The 27,552-nt window shown below is 39.2% G+C and overlaps 2 protein-coding genes across 2 annotated transcripts in view; one reads left to right on the top strand and one right to left on the bottom strand.

Annotated features, from left to right (window-relative positions):
* oxr1a (oxidation resistance 1a) overlaps window positions 1–21,292 on the bottom strand; it is a 163,163-nt gene extending 141,871 nt beyond the window's left edge. Inside the window, exons 1-2 of the mRNA XM_086077599.1 lie at window positions 21,126–21,292; window positions 1,740–1,829 (exon numbers count right to left, since the gene is read on the bottom strand). Of these exons, the coding sequence (XP_085933725.1) occupies window positions 1,740–1,756 (17 nt within the window). The 5' untranslated portion in view covers window positions 1,757–1,829; window positions 21,126–21,292. The remainder of the gene's footprint in view (window positions 1–1,739; window positions 1,830–21,125) is intronic.
* A 4,839-nt stretch (window positions 21,293–26,131) lies between these two features.
* LOC147171923 (uncharacterized) overlaps window positions 26,132–27,552 on the top strand; it is a 30,731-nt gene continuing 29,310 nt past the window's right edge. The window contains exon 1 of the mRNA XM_086078806.1: window positions 26,132–26,274. Coding sequence (XP_085934932.1) covers window positions 26,152–26,274 — 123 coding nt within the window. The 5' untranslated portion in view covers window positions 26,132–26,151. The remainder of the gene's footprint in view (window positions 26,275–27,552) is intronic.

The following is a 27,552-nucleotide window of genomic DNA, read 5'->3' as shown; positions in this document are numbered from 1 at the left end:
CTCATCACAAGACATTTATGTCTTCTTCTCTCTGACATGTAATCATGTTAACTACCAATACCAATGATTGCAAAATGACTATCTTATGGCCGTATTGCGACAGCCAAATTATATTTGACCTTTTAGCACCACAATCATTATGGCAATACACCGCAACCAGTGGCTCTGGAGTCTTGGCTGTGACTTTTTGTAACTTTGGCCAAAACTAACCAAGTATGTGATTTAAATTTTTTGCTTCACCATGAAAAGTAATACATCAATGTGCTTCTCTGAAGTGGATAAACATTCACACGCGAGTTAGAATCTCTACGGACTAGAAGAACCTAAAGTGGATTAATCCTGAGTCCTGACACCTGAAAAATGGAAGTCCATGGCATAAACTCCGCTAGCACTTTTACTGGTTTAAATGGCAAGCACTATGTTATTGTTTTTTCGTTTTGTTTTTTACAGTTTCCTGCATTCCTTGAAAACTGGTTTTAGTTTACATTATAGTTTAAATGAAGTTTGGCCTATATAGTGCTGTTTTATTTTAATATTCTTCTTCTTTCATTTATTGTATTATGTTTTCTAAATAGATTTTGTGTTTTATAAATAAACACAGAAAAGCTTCAAATAAAATGCTTAACGTTTTCTGAGATATGAGCCATTGTTCAACCACTTTTTTGCTTTGTATATGGGGGCAATAAACTCATCTTAGCACACTTCACAATAAGCAACAATTTGGTAAACAGTAAAAAAAAAAAGTCATCAAAAAGAGGCTTGAAGTTTTACTGCCACTCCCAGCTGATATTTACGTCTAAGTCTCCATGCTTTTTGTTAATCGTCCTGTGGTTTTTCTTTTTTAAGACAAAAAAAAGGTTGTTTCGGAGACGACTGTCGCCTTCCTCAGAAACGGTCAAACTGTCACAATTGTCAGTTTGACAGCTTCTGGGGAAGGCGGCAGCCGTCGCCGAAACTTGTCAAGGTAAAGCACAACCATGTTTTTGTCTTAAAAAAGAAAAAACACAGGACGATATAGATTTTTAGACATGATGATTTTTTTTTTTTTGCCTTTTTGATGATGTTGCTAAAGTCAGTTTTTGCCTCCAGCCTTTTGTACTTTTTCTTAGTCTTTTTCCAGCTTTGCTGTGATCCTAAGTGGCATTGTTTTTGCCCAGCTTCGCTGCAAATTTTTGTTGATTCTTTCAGATCTGTCTTTCTTTTTTTTAAACCTGAGAATCGTACATTTGGGTCCTCTGTTCATCCTTGTGAAAAATAGTAAAAAAGTATCCATTTAAAACATTAACTGTTGGTTTTTATTTATAAAGTAAATCCAGAGTTAATTTACAGAAAAATAACTCTTGAAAGTAAAAGGTTTCAGACCCCATCTGCTATTCAAGGGCGCGTTTCTCAAGGCATCACCTCTCCTAGTGAACCCACCTTACTCTTATTGGATAACCATTTGTAGCTCACAGAAACTCCCCAGAAATCACAAGGCCAATGATTTATGCATGGATGCTACCACAAGCTAAAATAAAAATAGAAAATGGCAGACAGGGAACTAGGACCATGATGAAACATGTCTGAATAAAGTACTATTTACACACAATTGAAGGATTATCAGATGTAGTAGCTATAAATAAATTGCAGCATGCATGTATAGCTTATGTATGCACTTTGGATTAAGTCACCAAGTCTCTACTTAATCTCTATTTAAATGGTCTACATTGCCCATGTAAGAAAAGTGACATGGTGCTGACCTTTTGGTGCTGAACATGGTGCTAGCAGCGTCTTCCTTCTCGTTCTCAGCGCTTTCAAGGTGGTCTACACTTGACGTTGTCCTTTCAAACCTGCAGTCACGCACACACAGATACGCAGGCACACGGGAGAGAAGAATATAACAGTGAGATTCTCAGCATCACAGTCATGTCGCCTTCAGGTTTTCTGAGCATGACTCTGCCATGCTGACCTCAGCAAACTCCAACTGAGCTATTTAAATTGACTGGCCATAACAGGAGGCTCACAAGTCTGCATGGATAATAATTGCATTGTAGTAGTAACAAATACAGTCATTCTTTTTGGCACTTTGCCACAATTGCAGCAATTATTAACACAATTCATTCAATTATTTTAAAATATATCCGCTTGTGTCAGTGTCATGTAGTTAGTAGTAGTTACGTCCTTACACAGTAAGGACCCCTTTGCTGTACCTCTAACTATATAATAGCCACAAGTATAGCCAGTGCTCTTTTTTGTAAAGGTTATCAGAGACTGGAGATGAGAAGCTAGAGTAAAAGAAGACAGGGTTCAATAATTAATGGATAGGGCGACACGGGCCTCACTTCTCACCTTCTCCTGTCCATAATGAGATGAGTAGATGGCCAGAGGGAAGGAAAGGAGAATTTGGGTGATTAAAGTGCCCGGCTCAGACCCATCTAACTTCATCTCGACGCACACGTTGGTTGCACAAGCCTGCATGTGCATACACATGATCTCATTTACTACACTTGCTGTATAGTGTTTCCTTATTCCTACACACGGGCTAAAGCATAACAAAGTAGCTTGACATTGGAAACATCTGATCATTCATCCAGGTGACAAGGAATGTGAACAGACACAGGCATAAGAAAATGTAGCACCATGAATATTTATAATGGATATAAGGCTTGTAATATTCGTAAAAAGTCATACAAATAGAGACATCTGTTAAGATTCATTGTTCTGATACTGCATTACTGTATGTCATAATACTATACCTGTAAAAAAATAAGTAGGATTAGGCCTATTGAAGCCCAACTCACTAACAAAAAAGAAAGTACTGTTATAAATCCCATCAAAACAGTAACAATAACACATTAAAGAGATAAGCTCTTGCTATAAAAATAATGTAGGTATATTTAAATATAGGTCAGTGATATAACTTTCCAATTCATTAAACTGATTTTTTTATTCAATCTCAACAAAAAGCTTCAGCGCCCAGCATATAGATATGATTTACAAACAAAAAGTAGAACAAAAATTGTGAGTGTTCAGAGTTTTAAAACCACAACACAGAGTACTTTACAGAAACTAAGCCGGATCACAGGAAAAATAAACGTTCAAGTGCTCAGGCTGCACACTGAGCCCAGGCAAATTCCGAACATGCATTCTCCAATCATTTTGGAAAATATAGTAACACAGCAACAGATAACTAAAATTCTAAAACACAGAGAAAGAAAGAGAAATTAAATAAACGGTTATTTATATTTTACCCTTCTGGTGATTTCCTTCCGAGTGTGATCTAAAAACATGAAAATGTTTTTGCAAGCTGTCAAGCTCAAGCCAAAGCAATGTCTAACACTTTAACAACTAACTTTAAGGTTACTTTAACCAATCATAAGTTTGAGGAAAGTAATTTCGAGGTAAGCAACAACAAATACTCTGCTGCTGTATCTAAATGCAAACACTGAAAATAGTTTATTCACAAAATTTTACTTTTACTAGCGTAACGAATATTGCCCCTCACCCTACATTTTTTTGGGGCGAATCTCTTTGAATTTCCCTCCAGCAGGGACTGGATTTCGTTTTTACAATCTCTACCGAGATCTAAAAACCTGTTTAGCAAGCAGACTTTTATGGTCTGGGCTATCCACAGGAATAAGCCATGTGTTTTTGGAAACAACGCCACTTGGAAGTTATACGATACAACAGTGCCCTCCAGCGGTCACTATCGGTATTATCCTCAATAATCCGCTCGTAATTAATCTGAAGTCTACATAATTCGGGACATAAATGGACTCTATGTACTTGACTGACATCAAGTGACTTCTGTTGTTTATCTTTGTACACAACCTGTATGTCTATCTCAAATGAATGATGTGTGTAACTTCTGCAACCATCTAAGTTTCGCTAATTAGTAGCTTAGCAGATTCAATAACTTTATGATCGCGGTAATATTTGAAATGTGTTCGGAATGATAAATGAAGCATCTGGCTTGTCAATTCTGATCAAAAATTATCAAATGCTATCCCAAAAGCTTGGTCTCAGTCGACCAAGTCTGCTTCAAGCGCACGGAAGAGGCGGGACCGCTTGCAAGTACCCCAAAGTGGCCCGGGCTGTGAGGGCCCTTTATAGCTGCCCGCAGCTCTAGTTATTATTATTTTTTATGTATTCACTCACATTAAATACAAAGCACAACGTCGAGTGACCCCAAAAATGTGCTCAAAATATATTTATCTATCTGCAGACAGTTCAGGCATATCATGTAAAATGTTTCTCACAATTAATAATGATTTAAAAAGTTAGGGAAACGGACCAATATCAATACGCAAAACTTTATTTCCACAAATTTCTGCAGTCACTTCTACAACACTCCTAGGAAATTACAATAACCCATCACTGGATAGCTATTTTTGTAACAGGTTCACAAGCTATTCATGTTGTCCATTGCCTTTGGGCGGCATGTCAGTGATCCCTGCACTAGAACAACTGACACTCACCGATGAGCAAACAATAACTGATGCCCCCGTGTGTGAGCACCTTTAAATAGACAAATATTTCAACTAGTTAATCTGTAACCCGTGCCCAGACCATTATGCATAGACTGTATTTCAAATGAAAGTGCATTGATCTCATGTATACAATCAACTCATAATTAAAAACAGAGCTATGGAGTGACATTCACACAGTCTGCCAGTGCATAAAACCAAAACAATGCCCCATGAAGTCATGTGGTTCCATCTGACACGACTAGATTGGACCTTGTCAACTTCTATCTGTATGGTAAAACAACCTTGTTTGAGGATGTTTTTCCTGCCGAGCTTCATTAAGCGAGCTTTGTGTTTCCGTTTAATTGTCTGTGGGCATGCAGCGCGTGCTGACAGACCCCATCAGCATCCAAGCATAAAATGGATTGAGCGCAAATCGCTCCGACAGACAGAGGGACAGTAGGTAGGTAGCTTCTGCTGGAAGCTGTCAACAATAAAACATCAATGACATGGAGGTGGTGAGCTCAGGCCTCACACAAGGCAGATTTAAGATGAAGGCTGACTGAGTGATTTCACATCGGAATAAGATGAGCCTAGCAGGAGGCTATAATATGACTAAGTGCACACACACTAAATGTATTCAAATTTCTCCGTTGCAGCAACATTTTCGATATTTCCTCACAGCCACGGAGTTTGTGAATGACAAACAAGAGAAGAAAAAAAGAGATATCTGCTGAGCTGTTTGCTGCTGGGATAGATCCAAACTGTGAGCAGTAGAAAGGGAATTATTGATCACGGGCCGGATTAGCTGCCTAGGCAAGCGGTACAAAGTAAGGAAAGGAAACATAAAACGGAACAGGTCACGGTCGGTATAGCTGGAGGGCTATCTTTAGAGAGAATTAGCATTCCTTCTCTCTTTGCATCCACAACTGTTAAACTACGTTGTTTTTTGGTTCCTGAATTACCAACAAGCTATTGTAGGTATACAGCTTGATTTTTGAATAATTTTCTTTACATTTATGTTCTAAGCGGCCCCATTAATCTAAACATGATATTTTTAATAATATAGCATTTGTGGAGTATGACTTAAGCAGCAAAATCCACCATGTTTATAAACCTCCGGGTGCAGCCGTTTTGCCACTTGCTTGTGACTGAAAACTTTATCTGAAAACATCACAGTTGCTCAGGGCTCAGCTAACAACCAATCATGGTTCGCCTGTTTCCTGAGTTTGGTCATGTGACATTCGCAAGCTGAGCCGTGATTGGTCGTTACCTGAACCCTGATCAACTGTGATGTAATTTTCAGTCAACAGCAATTGGCAAAATGGCTGCCCCATCCTGAGATGGATAAAAAAGGGGTGGATTTTGTTGATTAGCTCATATCCCACAAACACAATATTAATCAGAAAGCCATGTTTAGAGTCATGGAGGACTAGTGCTCATTTTTAGCAGGCATGTGATTTGACCAAAGTAAAATTATCTGAAAATTTAGCCGGTGGTCTGGGGGCCGCAGGCACCCAGCTAGGTCCAGGGCAGCGCCCTGGTGGGGGGGCCAGGGGGGCTTCCGTAGCTCATGGGTTTTCCGTGATTTTAAGTACTTTCAATGCACTCAGATGACAAAGAAATAGACAAAACAACAGCATAAATTTCCAATGTATATTGAACTATCCCATATAAAATTGCAGTTTTAGTCAACTCAAAATCAGTCACATTCAAAAATTATTTATGTCATAAATAATGTTTTTCTATTTTTTGCTCATTAAAACATTCAACATATTTACAGGAATATACAAGTGTTCATTCTTGAGCACAATCCATTCACATGACACAAACACTACTTCCTCCTAGACTTCATTGCTTTGGAATGGGTCTTTCTAGCCTGCTTCTGTGCAGCTTTGATGGTTCTTCTTGAGGCAGCCTTGCTCATTTGAGTGTCCTGTTTCACAGCAAGTTCTGTTCGTTTTGCAGACAACATAGCTGCTTCTGCATCCTTCTCCTCCCTGTACCTTTTGGAGGATGTCCTCAGATTTAGGCACAGTTTGGACTGCACAGGATCCATCAGAATGTCTTTCCTGCCAAAATGGCTGACACAGGTGGTCTTTCTTGCTCTTAGGGCATATTTCACAGTCTGAATAGAACTGTATGTGGCTATGTCCATTCTGCATGCTTTGGGGTTCAGGACATCACCCATGACACTGAAAGCCCCCTCTACTTGAGGCCCATGGAAGCAACTCATGAGAGCCTTCACCATCTTGGCCAAGGTTGGGTATCTTCCAACAGCAAAGACTTGAGCCCACCAACGATCCAGTGCAATTGCCTTCCCCTCTGAGTCCAAAGGTGTTGGCAACTCACTGTCCAACTGGTATTCTCTCACCTCGAGATCATAGTTCCCCAGCTCTGACTCATCAAGGACATTGGTGACCAACGATGACAGCTTCTTCAGTAGGACTTTCAAGAGCTTTGAAACCTCTCCCGCCATAGTCAATGGTATCACGGCACCAAATGCAAAGCGCTTTCCCGGCACGATCGATCTTCCGAATGAAGTCACTGAACAAATTCGTCACAGTCTTCTTTCCAACATTTGTCGATATATCCTTCTCTAACCAGTCCCAGCGAAACTTGTTTTTTACGAGTTTGTCAATTTCCTTAACTCGCGGAGCATCTTTGCGTTCGATCACGGACATCTTTCTTTAAACACTCGGCAAAAACGTGTGCGAAATGAACAACGGCATACTCTTATACCTTTATAACAAGCGCGTTTATTGGTCAACAAACAATGGCATACTCTATGCCTTTATAACAAGCGCGTTTATTGGTCTACAAACAATGGCATACTCCTATGCCTTTATAACAAGCACTCTTATTGGTCAACACGGAGACTTCCGCCAATCGCAAGATCGGTTTCATTTCAGTTGCGGAAACACTAAAACGGAATGCTGTAGAGAGACGAAATCGGATTTTTTTTTTTTTTTTTTGGGGGGGGGGGGATAAAAAAAGCGGAATTCCGCGAATTAGCGGAAAAATCACATGCCTGTTTTAGGTTGAATTCCCCTTTAAAAAGATAATTCACATATTATTTTTGGATCATATTGAATTGAATTATAGTATTGTGCTTGTAGATGAATATTTGTTTTGTCAATTGTTTAAAAAAAAAAGTAAGTTGCTCATTGAATACAAATGTGCCTCAAAGTACTTAAGAGTAAAATAAAATATGAGGGCGTTTCAATCCAGCCAAAAATTATGTGCACATTCAGCAACTGCAGTGGCATTTCAATCTGTGCAGCGCTGCAGTAATATGACTCATCTGCTCTCCACTAGTGTCCCCGCGGTCAGTCCTTTGTCAGCACCTACCCATTGTTTACATCTGCCTTCAGTCTCTCATCTCCTCTTTCTCCACTATTAATTTCCTCGCCTATGTCTGGTGGCGCACACAAAGCCCGATTGCTACTGTTTCTGCAGTAATAGGGGGTCATGTTAGCCCGGAAGGAAATGCAAAGCCATCTCGAAAATGGTCTGTCAATTATTGGGCATGGACGAAACACCACCAGCCATTGATATTTACATCTGTCAGATGGCTATCTTGTAAGTGGCATCTTATCTACAAGTCCTGTATAAAAAATGAGTAAATAAGAGGTACACAAATAGACAAAATTGGTGTTATCCCTCTGAAAGAAATTTAATAATAACAAAGGGAATTTTTTTTAAATTATTATTATTAAAATTGACTAATAAGATAAGGCTTTTGAATTGTGGTTCAACAGAATTATAAAAAAAAAAAAATTGAGCACAGATCATCTGTGGAAGGAGCTGAAACATGCCCTCTGGAAAAAGCACTCTTCAAAACTGAAACAACTGGTACAGCACGGGTAGACCAACACAACAACGGAGGTCGGCAAAGCCCAGCAGAGACTACATTTCCTGAGAATACTCAGAAGGTGCCATCTCCAGGAGGACTTGCTGATGAGGTTCTAACGCTCGAAAGTGGAGAGTGTATTGACATATACGATCACGGTCTGGTTTGCTGGCCTCAGCGTGAAGGATAAGGCTGCCCTACAGAGAGTCATAAACCAGGCATCAGCCTCACCCTGCCATCCCTTGAAGACATTGCAGACTATCGGGGTCTAGCCAGGGCGTGGAAAATCATCCAGGACCCCTCCCACCTTAGTCACAGTCTTTTTGAACTGCTGGCCTCGGGCAAGAGGTAAATAGCCCCCAGGCTATGGACTAACAGACTCAGGAACACTTTTTATCCCTGGGCCATCAGGCTCTCAAACAATAACAAACTGCAAAATTGAAGGGTGTGAGTGAAGGGTGGAAGCTGCTGCATTCTTCTTTTAATATGTTATATTTTGAATTTTTATCATTCTACACAGTGATCTTTTAAACTTGCCATTTTATTTACCTTAGGCATTAAATGTTCTTATTTGCACTATTTATTTATATTTAGCACTTTCACACGGCGTAAGGGCATCCTGAACGAATCTCATTGTAACTTGTGTACTATGACAATAAAGCTATTTGAATTTGAAAAGGTTGTGCAACAAAATATTATGTTAGTCCAGGCATTTTTTTTTAATAGTTCTGATTAACCACAATTCAAAAGCAATTTCAGATTTTCATTCTGTATTCTGTTTATACTTACCATTTAAACATCCCACCTTTATTGGCCAAAATAGCTCTGCTCTAAGTAGTGTGTTGTGTGTGATACCCAGGTCAGGGTAGAGCTGAAGAGCGTTTTCAAAACATCTTTCGGTAACATTCTTTTGTCTACAGACTATTCTCTGCTGTGTATGCCCTGTGTCAAACCGCAAAATACCTCTGTTCAAAATGTATTTACATTCCATTGAATAATAACAGTCATCTATGTGAGAAAATAAAATAAAAAATGTGGCATTCAGGTGGCGGATGGATTCCATCAGTGAGGTGTGTTGACATAGGTCAAGTCCTTCCAGTTCTTCAATTTGCTCCAAATACCGCACCTTAGCCATGACGTTTAGCTTGTTTGAATATAGTCTCACTACAATCTACTTTAACGGGTACATTCCATGCATCCCCCCCAGGTATTACAAGGTTTGTAGAAGTTGTGAGTGTGCACTTAAACTGCGGTAAACAATAATGCATCTATTATATAGTGCTTGACCTCATTAGGGTCACAACTGAGAAGGCAAGAGCCTATCCCAGATCCCTGTTTTTGGAGGTACTGAACCCGACCAGTTTCCTATGTGCATTCATCAAACCCTTCTTTATTGAAAAAAAAAAAAAATGTAAAAAAAAATATATATCTAATTCAAGACAGGTGTAGTGTTTACTGGTGAGCAAAATGAACAGGGACAGTAGCCCTTTCATTGAATCTGTCTCTCTTCACCTTGAATTCATAAAGTTTTGTGTTCTTGTATTCCCCATCTCCATGCTGCTTAAAGAAGTGCGACTTTAGTTGTGCTAGACTAGAATTTCTCAAATTTGCATAGCAAATCACGCAGTTTGGACGCTGACACCCATCACTCAACTCAACTCTTTATTTATAGAGCATTTTAACATTAAGGCCAGGAGCTCGTGACCGCGCTTCTACCGTTACTGCCGGGAGCGCTCCAGCCCGCTTCTCCCTTTAAAGCTGGGAGAGCGGAAACGTCATTTTGTGTAGACCAATTCTTGGTCTCTTAGCCGATGAAATGCATCAGAATATACATGAGAGAGCGATGTGGGCCTCGTAGCATGTCCTAGATTTGCGGGAGTTATGAAATAAATGATGCGATTGACAACGACGCAGGAGGAATTTGAATCAGTGTAACGAGTCGACGGTGACATATTGTTAAGAAATATGTTTGTAGACAATGAGGATGTTGAAAATGTCGACGTCTTTGTAACGGAATGGATAACAAATAATTACCACTCGACCCGCTGAGGTTATTTCAAGTGCGCTCCAGTGTTGAAGGTAATATACCTGCAGATGTGACACATTTGTTTATTGATTTAAAAAAATATTGAAGGCTTATAATAATAAACTTAGGTTTATGTGAACGCCACAGGCGTAAACTCTGAAATGTTTTTGGAATTATGTTTCTATCTGCTTCAGGAGCTGAAATATCCATGATTTAGTAGGCATTGACAATATTGTTGAATACTGTATCCAGGAAAACTTCAGGTTTGCGGGGGTGACTGAAAAGTCACCCATTGAATTTAGAGGCATGTTTTGGCAGGCGCTTTAGGCCTTAATGAGTTAAAATAACGACCACTGTTTTCTTAAGATGGAACCCAGAGGCAGCAGATACAAAGAAAACAGCAGAGGCCCACAATTGAACCCTGTGGAACACCAAATGTTCCGTACGTGTGAATTTATATTGCACATATTCCCCCGACCACTTTTTTTGTTCGATATAGTATGTAGGGATTAAATGAATCACACGAAATACCATCACAACAGCCACAAGTCGACTACTGAGCTCACCAAGTGTTTTGACCTCGGCCAAACCCCTGAGACTGATTTACCGAACCCCTCGGGTGCGATCGAACCCAGGCCAAGAAGGAAGAGGTAAAGTATACGCTTAACTGGTGGTAAGTCGATCGCATGGATTTGTGGGTGTTTTTGGAAAACAGTCCTTCATATTTAATGGAGTCCATAAAATGTTGCTTAACCTAGATTATGTTTATGAGACTGCACATCTGTTTTAATCCATCCATCCATCCATTTTCTGTACCGCTTGTCCTCACAAGGGTCGCGGGGTTGCTGGAGCCTATCCCAGCTGGCTTCGGGCAGTAGGCGGGGTACACCCTGTACTGGTTGCCAGCCAATCACAGGGCACACAGAGACGAACAACCATACTCACAATCACACCTATGGACAATTTGGAGTGTCCAATTCACCTGCCATGCATGTTTTTGGAATGTGGGAGGAAACCGGAGTACCCGGAGAAAACCCACGCAAGCGCGGGGAGAACATGCAAACTCCACCCAGGAAGGCCGCAGCCCGGACTTGATCTCACAACCTTTGCACTGGGAGGCGGACGTGCTAACCAGTCAGCCACCGTGCCGCCTGTTTTAATCCAAAAACTAAAAAAGAGAGGATTTCAAAACACTTCTTCAATTATTGTTTTATATTCAATAAAAAAAAAATATATATATATTTTTCTTTCATTTGCATCTTTATGTCCAAAAATGAGGCCACAGAAGAACATTTGTAAATGAAACAGAGGCGCGGAGCGAAATTGTAACAGTTCTATGGTTGTCTGATGACTTAAATATTTTTATTAGTATGGACACAAGCTCTGCTTCTGATTCGTTAGACTTTAGGTGTGTTTGTAAAGCCGGACTGCAGATGTAACCTGTGAAGAGCAGACAGATTTACCCTGTGTTCCTATTAAATCTCAAACTTCTTTCTGTGTGCACGGAGCTTGCATTTGATGATGTAGGTTCTAGGCGGATGAACCAGTAGCTGCTGGCAAGGTATATAGCAGAGCTGGGACACTGTCACATCATGTTAAAAGACATGTACACAAGTGAGCTGGGGACTTTTCTCTGCTGAGTCTTTTTTTGGCATGGTAATAGGCTGACAGAAGCAAATGCCCAAGGAGTGTCAAAAGAAACAAAAAACCTTTCCCTTGCTTAGAGTCAGCTTCTATGCACTGTCCTTAAGTGGAACCAAAGGCAAACTTACCAAGCAAAACATCAGAGATGTCTGACTATGCCAACAGCATAGCCCTCTTCTGTTTTGTCATAAGTAGGACTCTTTTGATGTCACATCATCACTCAAATTACAGTGACCTCTACAGAACTCGCCTTAGTTAGTTGACAGTTTTATGACTTGTTTTTCCCCCTTAGATTTCTGCAAAAAAAAAGGCGGCTAATAGACATCATGCCCCAATTAGTCTACAGGTGAGTTAATCAAATAAACACCACAACTGTCTCAAACGGAAACCACATAGTGTACAATCAAGTATTTACGTCGGTATTTGATACCCATCTTAAGAGGATAGAAGCTCTAAATGTAGTTGATTAAGAAGAAGGCCCCAAAAGATGACATCATCAGCAACCTCAAGAGGGTAAGAGTAAAGCTTTCAGAATGTTCATTTCATAAAAATAGTGCACCAGAAAACGGAAACCTCTCATTAGCAAGACCAATGAGAAAGGCCAGGCTTGATTTGGTCGAAAAGCAAAGACACACACACAGGAAAAATAATAATTGGAGAAAACTTTATGGACTGATAAGACGAAGATTAAACAGTGATGAAAAGGCTGAAAGGAAAGGAAAGGAACTGCTCATGGTTCCAAACATAGAGACACGTCTGTGAAAGGGAGTGGAGGTAATGCCGTTGCTTGGGCTAACATGGCTGATTCTAGTACGGGCTCATTATTCTTCATTGATGTAACAAACGATGGCAGCAGCAAAACAACTCAGAAGTCTAAAGAAACATTTTGTCCACCAATTTAAAGATAGATGCAACCAAACTGATTGGGGGATCCTTTATCATACAGAAAGATAATGACCTAAAACACACCTTAAACAAACCAGCTTTAACGAAAGTCTGGAAAAACATTGCAAAAGAACAATGATTTTCATTTCAGTCTATTCTAAGTTCCAATACACACTCACTTTTCATAACAAATGTTATCATTAACTCAGACATGTCCACAGACTGGCATGCAGTCTATTTAAGGTCCACCATCTATTAATTTGCAGCCGCTGCATACATAAAACACAACCTGCCTGCTTCTTACATTTGACACTGGGTTATGCTGTTCTTACGGAAGAGAAAAGTAAGTAAAAGTAAGTAAGATTGGGCATGGTGTCACACTACTTGTCTTACATGTAAAATAAGTCATGTTAAGACACTTGAGAAAACTTGAGTCAAGAGCAGGAGTGACTATTTGATATGCATGGATACTATTAAATTATATTAATCTAATATGCATAGACTATTAGACCCAATGGGGGAAAAGTGTACACAGTAAATCTTGGAGAGTAAATTTGTCTCTATTCAGAATGGGGCCAAATAAACTCAGTTTTAGAGTAATATTTACACTTGGAAAAGAGTAAAATAAAGAATTGAAAAAAAATTAATAAAAACAAGTCCCGCAAGGGTTGAGGAACAAACTCACGACCTTCAATAACCCTTTTAAAACCCAAATATTGGAAATATAAGGGTCCTACACGGGCCTCGCTTAAATACATTGATTTCTCTGCTGCGTTTTCACGTTATATTGTGCCTCTATGGCGAAAATGCCACAGTTTGTGACACATTAATTATTCATGTGAGACAGAAGCGACATCACTCGTAATGCTTAAACAATGTTTATCTCCAGCTTGCAGTGTTCAACAATACACGTCCGTTTAGGAACATTAGATGACACACACATAGTTCCGCTTTATCCAAACGAAATAAGTCATGATGGTGTCCGGCCTTCACCCCCTTACAATGAGTTATTCTAAACACCATGTATACTGGGGTAACTTGCGCATGTGAACGTGTTATTCCGATAGTTCCAGAAACCCGAATTCTGACCATAACCGAATATTGCCTGCATGTAAACGTAGTCACTGATGCAGCGTGGAAAAGGCCCACGATGACCTGGTTGGTTAGAGGTGCAAAAATCAATTGATTAATCAATAAATAATCAATTATCAAAACTCAAATTGAAACTTGTTTGTTCATTCGATTAATCGATGAATCAACAAAATAATCCCCATCTTAAGTTGCAGCGCTATATATACATTTCAGTGCATTAACTGGACACACCCAAAGCATGTGAGAACAGAGACAGTGGCTTGATTTTTTCAGAATTTTGAAGACTCCTTTTTTGTATACTTGTGTAAACATCTTTTTTGTTTGTTTAATTATTGTCATTTGGCAGGGTTGTTAACCACACTCTTCTCTTTGGCGTGTCAAATTTAGGAGGCATTTATTTTCAATTTACAGGGACTTTTGTATGTATCCATTGGAAAATTCAGTTCTGGTCAAATGGGCAGAATAGGAGGCGAGAGGAGGGTTAGGGTTTGTTGTTTTGCTGCAGCAAGGGGGAGGAGACAAGAAGAGGGTCACTGGACTGGGTTCCTGGGGCTTAGCGTGGCAAATCCTCAGTAATCCTCCAACTAGTTCCATGGCTACGTTTACTGTATGTAGGTAAAGCCAATACATAGCAAGCTTGCTTCACAAAACACTGTAAGCTCCAACTGCCACTTTTTCTCCCTTCACTTACTTCACCTATTCAGTATTTAAGAGGACAGCTGAGGATACTTATCCTTCTTAAGTCTCTTCTGAGACAACAGGATAACAATGAGAAAGACAAGATAAAGCAGTGAAAATCAGAGAAAGGCGAACAAACCAATCATTCCACTGGGTATTAGTACACAAGGGAAGCCTGGAGGTAATCACTTGATCGCCTGACTATATAATCACAGCCTCCTTTGAATGCGACGCAGAATGTACGAGGGGGGCCCTGTGGCGATCAACATTAGTGATTTACTTCAACACTGTATACATTAAGCATCAACATAGTGTGCTCCGGAATTTCTGCTACATCTTCACTAGCATCCTAACTTAACATGAGCCCTTAAGGCATAATGGAAGGAAGGATGCATTTCCTGAAAGCAGTAACATTTATTTACAGCTGGATTCCTGGCATCACATAACAATACAGTACAGGTGAATAAATCACAGCACCGCAGCCCGTTTTATGATCTTATTGCAATCTTCTTGATTGAAGAACCTTCCTCTCCCTCGTACGCTTTCAATCTCCAGGGTTTATTATTTCACACATTTGCTAGCATAACAAAAAAATAATAATCTTGGACCAAAATACCCACTGCCAAAATTGCTGTTTTTTTTAATAGCTGTAAAAGCCTCTCTGTAAAGAACTTGATGTTTGTTTGAACAATGCACACTTACAAACCCAATTCCCCAAAAGTTGGGACACTATACAAATTGTGAATAAAAACTGAATGCAATTATTTGGAAGTGCCAAATTGTATTATTTTATTCAGAATAGAAAGAGAAAACAGGTCAAAAGTTTAAACTGAGAAAATGTATACTTTTAAGGGAAAACTATCTTGATTTGAAATTGGGACAAGGCCATTTTCACCACTGTGAGGCATGCCCTCTTCTTATTACAACAGTCTGCAAACGTCTGGGGATCGAGGAGACACGTTTCTCAAGTTTAAAAATAGGAATGCTGTCCCATTCTTGTCTAACACGCGTCTCTCGAACTGTTCAACTGTCTTGGGCTTTCTTTGTTGCACCTTCCCTTTATGATGCGCCAAATGTGCTCTGTAAGTGAAAGAAGTGGACTGCAGGCTGCTGGCCATTTCAATACCCGGATCCTTTTCCTACGCAGCCGTGATGTTGTAATTGGTGCTGCATGTGGTCTGGCATTATCGTGTTGAGAAATGCAAGATCTTCTCTGAAAGTGATGATGCCTGGATGGGAGCACATGTTGTTCTCCAATCTGAATATACCTTTCTGCATTGACGATGCCTTTCCAGATGTGGAAGCTGCCCATGCCACATGCACTCATGCAACCCTTATACCATCACAGATATAGGCTTATAAACTGACTTGGGTTGTCCTTGTCCTCTTTAGTCAGTATGAGGAGCGCCCCAGTTTTCCACAAAGAACTGACCACAAAACAGGTTTCCACTTTGCTACACTCCATTTTAAATAACCCCTGGCCCAGAGAAACGCCTGCGCTTCTTGGTCTGCTTTAGAAATGGCTTCTTCTTTGTACTGTCGAGTTTCATCAGGCAACGGCGGCTGGCACGGTGGATTGTGTTCACCCACAATATTTTCTGGAAGTATTGCTGAGCCCTTTCTGTGATTTCCCTTACAGTAAGCATTCCTGTTTGCGGTGCAGTGCCGTTTAAGGGCCCGAAGATCCAGTATGATTTTTCGGCCTTGACCCTTACACACAGAGATTGTTCCAGATTCTCTGAATCTTTGGATGATGTTATGCACTGGAGAGGATGAATACTTCAACGTTTTTAATTTTTTTGCTGGTAAACACCTTTCTGATATTTCTCCACTATCTTTCTACGCAACATTGGAGGAATTGGTGATTCTCTACCCATCTTCGCTTCTGAGAGACACTGCCACTCCGAGGAGCTCTTTTTATACTCCAATCAAGTTGTCAATGGACCTCGTTAGTGGTAACTGGTCTTCCAGCTGTTTAAAAAAAAAGTTAAACTCTTATTGCTACCTGTCCCAACTTTTTTGTTGGCACCATTAAATTTACAATAAACATATTTTCCCCTTAAAATGATACATTTTCTCAGTTTAAACTTTTGACCTGTCATCTATGTTCTATTCTGAACAAAATGTTGAAATCTGGACTTCCTCATAATTGCATTCAGTTTTTATTCACAATTTGTATAGTGTCTAGTTTTCTGGAATTGGGTTTGTATTATTGACCTATTGTTTGGGTGGTTTCCCCCACCCGAGGACCACAGACTGATGCAAATAATGCCTCACTGCTGAACAAAGAAGACCAATTAATGAGGGTTCAATATTCCCAAAACATAGAACACTGAACAACTTATAAACCACATAAATCCCTCGGTGACTACTTTTGCACACAACCACTGGTTGATCCTTTGGTAGAGGTCAAACCGCAAGAGCTCAATGTTAAACCAGTTTGCTTAACATCATTTAAGGGTACGAAATTATGAAAAACTTTCCATCAACACAATTTGAGATCTATTCCCATTTTGAGAATTTATCGTCACGCAGTAAAGGGGTTGAGAAGTGAAATTATGTACTTGTTGACAAGAAGATTCGGAGTCTGATAATTCTTTTTTTTTCTTTAACTTGTATTTATAGATCTTGTAATGTGTTTATATATGTTCAATAAACCAACCAACCAACCAACAATTTACAAACAAGCATCACTGGGTTTACTGTATTGCAAAGGAAATTGAGGTGTGAATTCTCCAAAACAAATTGATAAACATGAAAATTCAAGTTACTTTCACTATTCTGATTTTTTTTAAATACACAAAGCAACAGTTTTTGAGAGAAAAAATGTGCCAAAATAGTTCCTTAAATATGCTAATGAGTGTTTCCATACACTACTAGCTATGGTATACAAATATTTTAACAATCACCCATGCATATTAGGGATACACCAAAAATGTAATCACTGAAATTTTCAAAAATAAATACATTTTTTCATTTTTGGTTTTCAGCGAAGACCTATCACCAAAACAACAGGGCTAATGTGATGAAACAAGCAAGACTTAGAAGTAAAAGAGAGAAAGGTGGTAGATCTGGCCAGGGTTAGCAGTGCGTCATGCTCACGGTGCACCTTGGTCTGCCGTGCAAGCACCAACGGCCTGCTGAACTGAGCAAAGGTGGGCGGCGGGGAAATGAGCCCAAAATTTTCCAGCTGCGGTAGCCAGCCATTGGACCAGACAAGAAGGCTGCCTGGCCGCCAAGGACTGACTCTCCGACAGCCGTGAAAGCGTGCACTTCGCTCTCTGATGTAGTGCTCCTACTAAACATATAAAGCTTATAAAGCATATAAAGTTTATACTGATTTAATACTTTCTGATGATTAAAAAGTCTACATCTCGATGCATTGTTGTTGTTTTTTTAATCTGATCATTGAACTGCTCACATTGAGCCATACAGTTTGAAAGTTCATTTTATTATGTTAAAATTTGGTGAAATTTTGAAAATGTTGTCATAGCATACAAACAAAAGTGTTTACATACATATTTGGACCAAATTCGGCACCGGACGAAAACAGGCCGGCCAATCAAATTTGTCTAATTGCGTAACGTCTTTGTGAGCAACGTCATTCTTCACTCTTCAAGTTTTTCCCGCAACAACGGCATAAGTCATTCACTACTGTCGCTTTTCGGCTGGATGTTGGATTTTTACTCCGTCTCCGCAGAAAGAAAAAAAAATACTTCAACGAGTCACTTTTCTGACGTCACGTCTGCTCTTCGCTCATTGGTTCATTCCACTGTCTGCTAGCTCAGGTTAGCCCCGCCTCAGAAATGCGACTGATAGGACGGTTGACCAGACTCACTCTCCGGCAAAGCCGCAAGTGAGTCTGGATTTCCAGGCAAACAGGAAGCTGCTTTACTAGACATCACCTAACTGAATTATCATTTAAAGACCATGTATGCAATAATGTCATCTGTGTGAACATTAGCGAGTAATGCATCAATCAATTGGTAACAACAAGCTCTCAGTGATGATGGCACAGTGAGGGATTAATGAATTCCAGTCGGACCATGCATAATATGATCAGCGAATTTGCCATTGTAGGTCTCCGGTGAGTGTGCATGTGTGCGCTAAATTATTCTTTCGGTATAGTACTGCATGTTCTCTGACTAATAATGTAAACATCCTTAAGAATTAATATGATAACTCATTACATGTATGTACTGTATGTATGGACAAACATGGACAATGTTGCACACTGATCCTGACTGAACTAATCTAACATGAGAAAGACATACTGAAAGGGCAACAACCCTGTTCTGATCTCAGCTCAGCAACATTGATCACGCAGACTAACTCTGTATTTTAATTAGGACGCACAATAAACAATTAAGTAGACAGTATAGGGAATTCCCTCTTCTTCCCCCAGTGTACACCTTATGGGTCTATACATGATTGCATTAAGTAAAAGTGTAATAGGTTTAGCAACATACGACTCCACAGCAGGGACTTTTGGGCGGACCCCGATGACTCAGTTCATTAAATCTCCCTTCCTCTGAGCTTTCCAGTTGCTGAGAAGTAAGGGTTCTACTCCCACGTAAACACATGCTCGTAGTCACTGATTGTGTAGTGGTACATTTGCCTGACTTCGGTGCAGGCAGCAAGAGTTCTATTCCCACCCAGTGATGGTGTGAGTTTGAGTGTGAATGGTTGCCTTTAGAGCTGGGACTTGCACTAAAGATCCGCATTCACTGTCCATAATATTAGCCACCAAATTACTGAATCAACTCGAATGGGGTATTTGATGTACTTTTGGTGAAAAACACGTCATAGTCACACAACTAAAAAAATCTCATTGATCAAAATGGTAAAAGAAGTGACTTATATAAATCTATATTACACATGTAAAGGTAAACCTTTTCAAAAAAAAAAACATGTTTTAACCTCCAGAGTTCCACGTCGGACCCTGGCCAAAAACAGACCAAAGGATGTTTTTTCTCTTTGGTCCCATTTTAAATCCATTTGCGTCATATGTCTCAAACTTTGGTCCCCAACAGCCGCAGACATGCATGTTTTAGATGTTTCCTTCCTCCAACACACCTGATTAAAATTATCAGCTCAGTAGTAAGCTCTGAAGGAGCCTGATAAAGATTATGAAATGTTAAAAAAAATTCTGTGTGACAAGAAAAATGGTTTAAGAGTAGCGTAGGAAGCCGGTTTAAGAGGGTCTAGCAAGTGTCTTTGCTACGTTTTGTGACAATGAAGGAAGCCTGCTGAAAAAGCAACACTCGTTATCTGCACGCACCCTCGCAAGCCTGCGTCACTCAGTGAGATACGGGCTTAATGCTTCAAGCTATTAGTCATTTGTAACAGTGTTACAAGCCACTGAATCGCTAACGTTTGCGAATCTACCGAATGTTGTCTTGTCTTCTCATCAAGGTCGCAATTTCGCTTTGTCGCAAATCATTTTTTTCAACATGTTCAAAATTGAACGCGACCTTGAACAAACCCAGACGAACACTGATGAGAAAACAACATTTGCTAGCTTTGCAAACGTTCGCCCATCAGTGGGATACGGCAATATTTTATATGACTAGGGATGTGAATAGTTTGAAAAATATAAACATAAATAAATCAGTGACAATGGAATTAAAAGGAAATATTTGGTGTGATTATTATTATTATTATAATCATCATTTTACTTACACTCTATACGAGTTACCCGGTCTTTCCTTTCACAACACTGAATTTTGATATTATTCTGTTACATAACACAATAGCTATATTTACTCTTTTCCCTCCTTTTAACCCCTAACCCTCCCGTTTTAAGGAAAATTACATTATAAATATTTATAAATACCTGTACCTATTTTTGTTTTTATTTTTTTCATAATTATTTTTAAATTTGCAAACACCCTACCTATCATACATGGTATAGAAATGTCAACTATAATAAACAGAAGGAGGTGATGATAGATGTTGCTAAATTTTGATAAGTGTGTCCATCTTTTTTCTTTCTTCTTTTGTGATAGTCAAATATGCATTTGGACCCATTGACCCATTTTTTGTGCACTGTACTAACGATACAAAGATAACAGGAAAGTTACCAATTATTTGGTTTTTAGATGCACTTTATTTTAGGCTAATTAATACCGTGAATAAATGTTACATTAAGTAATAATAAGGGCTAACAAGAAGTGTACTTTTTAATTTTATTTTGTATTTAACTGTACACCCTAATCTCTTGTTCGTCATAAAAGCACATTATAATAGAAAGGCAGCAATAAAGAAACTAAGTTTCCCCTTTGAAAGTAGTACAACTCAATTTTACCGGCGTACATCAGCGCATCATCTTCCAGTTATTTACAATCATTCGCGCTCGAGAGCTGTGCACCGGCCGGCTGCACGGAAACACAACACTTTAAAAACATGAAATCTTTATAAGGAAACTGGTGATGACAACACAAGCCAGGGAGCCGTGTGTGAGACAGCGAATAGCGGCGGCGGAGAAGAGTATTGTACTTACTTTCAGAGCGACGAGAAACGACCATGGAGGAAACATCATCGGCGTTCAAAATGATGTTAACATCATTCACGAAACAAATCGGGAATGTACACAACATAAACACTGTCAGACATGCGGAGTCATTTGACCTTCTACCAACAGAAAGTACCACCGGTGAGACGGGGGATGGGGGAGGAGCGGACTATACCAAAACAGTGCATCCTGGCAAGCAAGGGGGGGGGGGGGGGGGGGGGCGGGGCTGTCATCCCTGTACTTTGCTGATGAATATTACATGTGCAGTACAAGTAATAATAACAATAATAAATAAATAATTATAAACAATATTAATTTAATATACAACGCTGTAGTTGTATGTTTATTAAATAAAAAATAATTATAATGTCTACTCTTGTCAATTTTACAAAAAAAATGTTTAAATGGAATAAGTGCTTGCCCAAAATATATTACAATAATATAATAATAATAATAATAATAACATTAATTGCTATAACAGTGGTGTGCACATGAAAATTACGTTTTAAAGGGCCGAGTAGTAAGCACATCCTTCTCACAGGTCCGAGCTCCGGTCTTCTGGTGTGGCCTTTGCATGTTGTCCCTGTGCTTGCTGGTCAAAAACATGCATGTTAGCTTCACTGAGAATTTTAAATAGTACTTATAGGCGCGAGTGCTAATGGTTATTAGTCTAGAGGTGACCTGCATTTAGCTAGCGACCAGTGCAGATTATACCCCACCTCTCGGCCAAAGTCAGCCGGGATTGGCTCCAGCTCACCTCTGACCCTATGGAAAGGATTTGAGGTAGACCTATAGGAAATGGATGGATACTGTAGTACTAGTTTACTACTTACTTCACACATACCAATGCACATACAGTAAACCAAAAATGTGTGAAATTGTGTTGCTCAAGCATTGAGCATGTAGCGCAAAGGTAAAGAGTACAGCAACAAGGTGCATTACATACAACTATTTCAGCAGTAGATATTCACCTTTTTTTATTTGTTGTTGGTCAGTAAAATCGACATCAATTGACAACCAACCTTGATATTACCATCCATCCATTTTGTACCGTTTTTCCTGTTTGGGTTCGCTGTGAGCTTGAATGTTTTCCACTCAACAGTGTGGGCAAAAGGCAGACTACACTCTGGATTGGTCGCCAGTAAATCATCTGGCATATAAAGACAGAAACCATTCCAACACACAATTACAAATAATTAAATGTCTCCAATTAACTTAAATTTGAATGTGTTTGTCTGTAGGACTAAGATGAAGAACAAGAATGAACCTGTGCATCTTCCGACATAAATCATGGTGGCAGATTATTTTGATCCCAGAAAGTCACACAGTGAAAATTATAAAACAAATTAATGATTTTATCAGATGTATAAACAGTTCATAAATGAAATGCAAAATGTCATAATGTACTATAACTTCTGATGGTATTGACACAATTGCTGCAAACGTTTAATAATGGTGCTGCAGATCACCCCCAATTTACCCTGAGATGTTGAATCGGGATGATCTCTGGAGATGATAAAGCCTGCAGCGATGGTTTGCATTATTTTCATTGTTTACTTTAGTGGTACATCCTGTTGCTCAAGCCCTGCAGATGTGGGTAGCTTCAGGAACTGCTTCCATGTATACTGCTAAACAAATCTTGCGAATGGGATGCTGCTGTGACCCCCCAATAGCACAAGGCAAAAGTTGCAGCAACATTTACATAATTATTTGAAATGAGTCACTAATTCAAACACCCGTTACTGTCCACACATTTAGTATGTCTAATTAAAAAAACTGTAATCTCCCTTTTTTTTTTTGCAACATAACTGTAACTCAGCATATACACACATTTAAAATTAACCAATTTAACCATGTTAATTGCACATTCTACAAAGTGCACCAGGATAAAATTACTAATAAAACATTGAATAATGTTAAATGTTCGGCTTTGAGGGAATACAACCTCATAAACAACTAAAGCAAAAATACATATAGTTTTTACATTACCCATATTGAGTTTATATCGGTGTATGTACCGCTAAGTATCCATGGCAAGAGATGCCCAAGGCTAGAAAATATACGTCTGGTCACATTGTAAATATTAGGACTTCATGCCCACTGAGTTGCAAACTAGATTTTGTAAGTATAAATGAGGACTTGTTAGTGTATTGATTGATGGTGCACTTCAGCAGTGTGGGGCTAAAATCAATGAGCTCTGCCATGGAGCCTGAAGACTGTGGGTAAAAGGGTTAAAGTCTGCAATGCCTCTTCAAACAACCCTGGGCTACACGTAAATGGAGAAATAAAAAATGGGTACCCACGAAAATATTAATGTTATATATCATTTTATTAACAATATACATTATTGTTATTATTATTATTCATTCTGAATATTTGAACATATTTGAGGATGTTAGCATTTCAGCATCAAAATCTCAATCATTCAAGGTAGATTTATCAAACCCAAATCAACTCTCATCCAGCTAACCTACTCCAAATGATAATATAGACAAACAGGAAATGGCTAGACAAAAAATGGGTCACAAGGGAAGCAATATAGCATGTGAAAAATATTAAAACAATGCATTACAATTTTCTCCTGTATTTGTTTTGTTTTACAAACTGTCTCACTATATAATGAATGCTCACAAGAGGTGCCCTATAACCAAGGATGACACATGTTGTGTAAGACTTTACTGAATGTCAGGACTGGAGGGGGAGAAGCAGCACCTTAAAAATGACTGCTGCCTCCAGACATGGCACAAATGGCAAAGATGGTGTCAAGGTGACCTGGCACTGAACGCATGCCTGTTATGCAGTGTGTGTACCATATGTGAGCATGTTAGCCTGAAGGAAGATGAACTGTTCTATTATTTATGAGAAATAATTAATTAGAATACCAAAGTGTACAAAGAATGAAATGCCAAGAACACTGTCTTCTTTTGTGTTTGTGCTAAGGGACATGTAGCATCATGTTTATTCAAGAAAATGAATAACTATGTTACTGTTATCTTATCAATGGCTGAAACTAACAATCAAGAAAATAACATTGAAAGGAGAAGTCAACCCCAAAATATTATTTTTTATAATATTATATGTAATTTCACAAGTCTAAATATGGCATTCAGATTCATATCGCATTTGTGGAATTTGAATTAAGCAGCAAAATCCATGATTTTTATACATCACAGGGAGCGGCCATTTTGCCACTTGCTGCCAACTGCAAATGACATCACAGCTGCTCAGGGCTCAGGTACCGACCAATCATGGCTCACTTGTTTTATGAATTTGGTCATTTGACGTTTGCAAGCTGAGTTGACTTCCCCTTGAAGGGATTATACAGCAAAATAATATTGTCATATCAAAAATAAAATCTGTGTTTACCCTGTTTAAGTTCAAATCTTGGAATGAGCGGACTTGGACTTCACAAAGTCCCCTAAAAAGGAATTGTCCTGAGCTGGGAGAAGACATTGGTCTGATTATACCATCGTATCTCAGTCCTAAATATGTGAAGTTGGATTTAATTTAAACCAAAAAGAGACCCTTCATCAAACACATTTATCACCCTAGGTATACAAAACCCACTAACATACACATCAGTTTCCAGCCTGATGGTTTGTTAATGCCTGACATTCATAATTTCTGTCCAGCGGCAGCCTACCTTTTTAATGGCTAAAATGAATTCACAATCACAACATGGTTTCAGTTACCAGTCACCTGCTAAACTGCTAAAGATTCTGTTTTGCCTAGATACAATTTACTGGATAAATGCATAATATTCTGGCTTTGTTCTTGCATTGGTAAATAGTAAAATGGTGTGTGCAACCACTTGACTCAACGTTTCCTAAAACATTCATCTATTATGAAAAACGTTTTTTTTAATGCACTCTATTGTCTTCCTAGTTTCCAAATGTGCAAACTGATTACAAAATTCCTAGTTTCCAAATGTGCAAACTGATTACAAAATTCCTAGTTTCCAAATGTGCAAAATGGTTCACTGACAATTTCAAAGACTCACATTACAATTAACACTAATACACTATGTGATATCTATGTGAGTAAAGCAGAATATCACCCAAACAACACTATTTGGTGCATCACACATGTAAGAATGCATAAAAGGGTGTGATTTGGAGAGACTTATTTCTTGGAACAGCTGTCTTGGCCACTATAAATGCATGAGGAGAGTTTTATTGGATGCTTTGAGACAAGCCAACATGGGGTGGCAGTAGCTCATGTGTAAACGACGTGGGCTCTAGTCTGCAGCCAGAGGGCAAGCTGACAAATGTAAAAATGGCAACTTGGAGAGATGCTAACTTGCTTCCTGGCTACTGTTGAGGTGCCCTTGAGCAAGGTTCTGTCACCATTACCCCAGCTCAAAAGAGTAGCACCCTTTATGCACTATTTTTTTTTTTTAATCTCTCCTTGCATTGCATGCCTGCTGTGTAATCTAGCTATGTGTGGTGCATAACACAAAAATGTACAGTAGGTTGATTTTGAGTGGTTGCAATGAGTGTATATGGTAAGACTCATGGCTAAATCCTTGCAAAGAACGAGAGCTATTCAAGTTGATGGTATTTTTTACATGAGTTTGTGGAATATAGCGACCCCCGCAGGCCAAAATCCCAAAGTGTGTACTGTACTCCTGTTTCCCAGAGCTTCACCAAGACAGAGAACAGCGTGAAGCTAATACTGAATAACTAGTAAACTACTACTACTACTACTACTACTACTACTACTACTACTACTACTACCACTACTACTACTACTGCTACTAAAATGTGATTCATCATAGATTTAATTTTCTGTTTGGCACAGGAAATAAATTAAACATTGTCATAATATTTTGGAATTTTGCAAATAGTTAGACGGGATCACGTTATCGTTACTCGTCAGTTTGATATAGAGCGTTTTTAAGTACAGCATAATGTTTTTGTATATTGTCAGCAAAGCGGTGACATGGCTTTTTGTCCTTCGCCGGCTTCTGTACAACAACCAGGAAACGACAGGTTCATTGACTGCCACTGTTTTGATGTTCAGCTCATTTTCTCCACTCAGTGCAAAAACCCTGTATTTCTGTTATATTACTATTATTTACAGAACTTTATTCAAAATGAAGAAAAGACCCGATGCTAAACCTGGTGCTGCTAAAAAGGTAATGAAACGTTTAATCTTCAATGAGCCAAACTATATACCACGCATGGACACTTCACACATCTTTGATGGCACCATTGGAACAACAATGCTGCCATGATGCAAGCAACAGCCTTTTCAGGAACGTTCCTGCACAATTCATGTGCTAGAACAATGTGGCGTCGTAGTAAACGAGTACAAGAACATGACCTGTCTTCCATTGAAAATGTGTGGCGCATAATGTCGAGCAATTAAAGTTGTTCATCATGCAAGAATGGGAAATAATTCCACCAAAAAAACTTCAACATTTAATCCCCACCGTTCCTAAATGTTTATTGAGCGTTGTTAAAAGGAAAGGTGATGTGATAAATATGCCCCTGCATTTTTGGAACATGTTGCAGGTATCAAATTCAAAATGAGTAAATATTTTCCCAAACACAATAACATTTATCAATTATATAGCATTAAATATCTTTCTTTGTAGTACAGTAAATTCAAATGAATATAGGTTGAAAAGGATTTTGCACATTGGTGTAATGTGTTTTCATTTGCATTTTATAATGTATCAATCAACAACTTGATAATTACACAACTAGATATTTGACGAATTACCATTTTGATTATCTGCGTCCTATTGTATTCTGGGGACGGGAATTAATAAGCTTCGGCTTCATCCTGTCAGCCCTTTTTCTTTTCGGGTGTAATTGTATGTGATAATTGAATGTTGTAAATTGTCTCAATGATTGTCCGAAAGGAAAAATGAACAAACAAACAATGTCCCAACTTGTGTTTGGGGTTTGCATGTACATAGAATTTGTTTATATTTGCAAATCATATAAACGAGTACACTACTTGTACTTAAAGTGCAACTCATCCGCAAGTTGGTAGATGCCACGGACTTCCGGGTTTCACACATCAGCGCCGTTTCCGGCCACTGCAGGCCGCGTTCTAACACCCCTGCGCCCCCCAACTGGCAGGGCATCTCAGTTCTCTGAAATGCTTCGCACAACTGAGACACACACACTAAACACTCGCACCCGTCGACGGGAACACGCAACCGAGGGGCACAAGGGCAGAAGTGCAAGCACTAGGGCGGTCGCGATATCAATTAAATGCATGATAATAAAGAATTTGCTCGATAAATTTGCCGGGCGCGATAATTCTCAGCCATGTACCTGAGTGTTTATTTACATACATCTCATCAACATTTGCACTGGTCCGTTGCTTCTCAGTTACTGGGTAAAGCGTTTCATCTTGCCCCGCACTCATGGAGGCGGTCCGTGCCAAAGTTCCCCCCGAA

Source organism: Leptonotus elevatus, chromosome 6, assembly GCF_054856555.1.
Source record: "Leptonotus elevatus isolate MCC_2025b chromosome 6, RoL_Lele_1.0, whole genome shotgun sequence".
NCBI classification, from domain to species: Eukaryota; Metazoa; Chordata; class Actinopteri; order Syngnathiformes; family Syngnathidae; genus Leptonotus; species Leptonotus elevatus.
The sequence above is the reverse complement of the archived record's forward strand: the minus strand, read 5'-3'. Positions and strand labels throughout refer to the sequence as shown.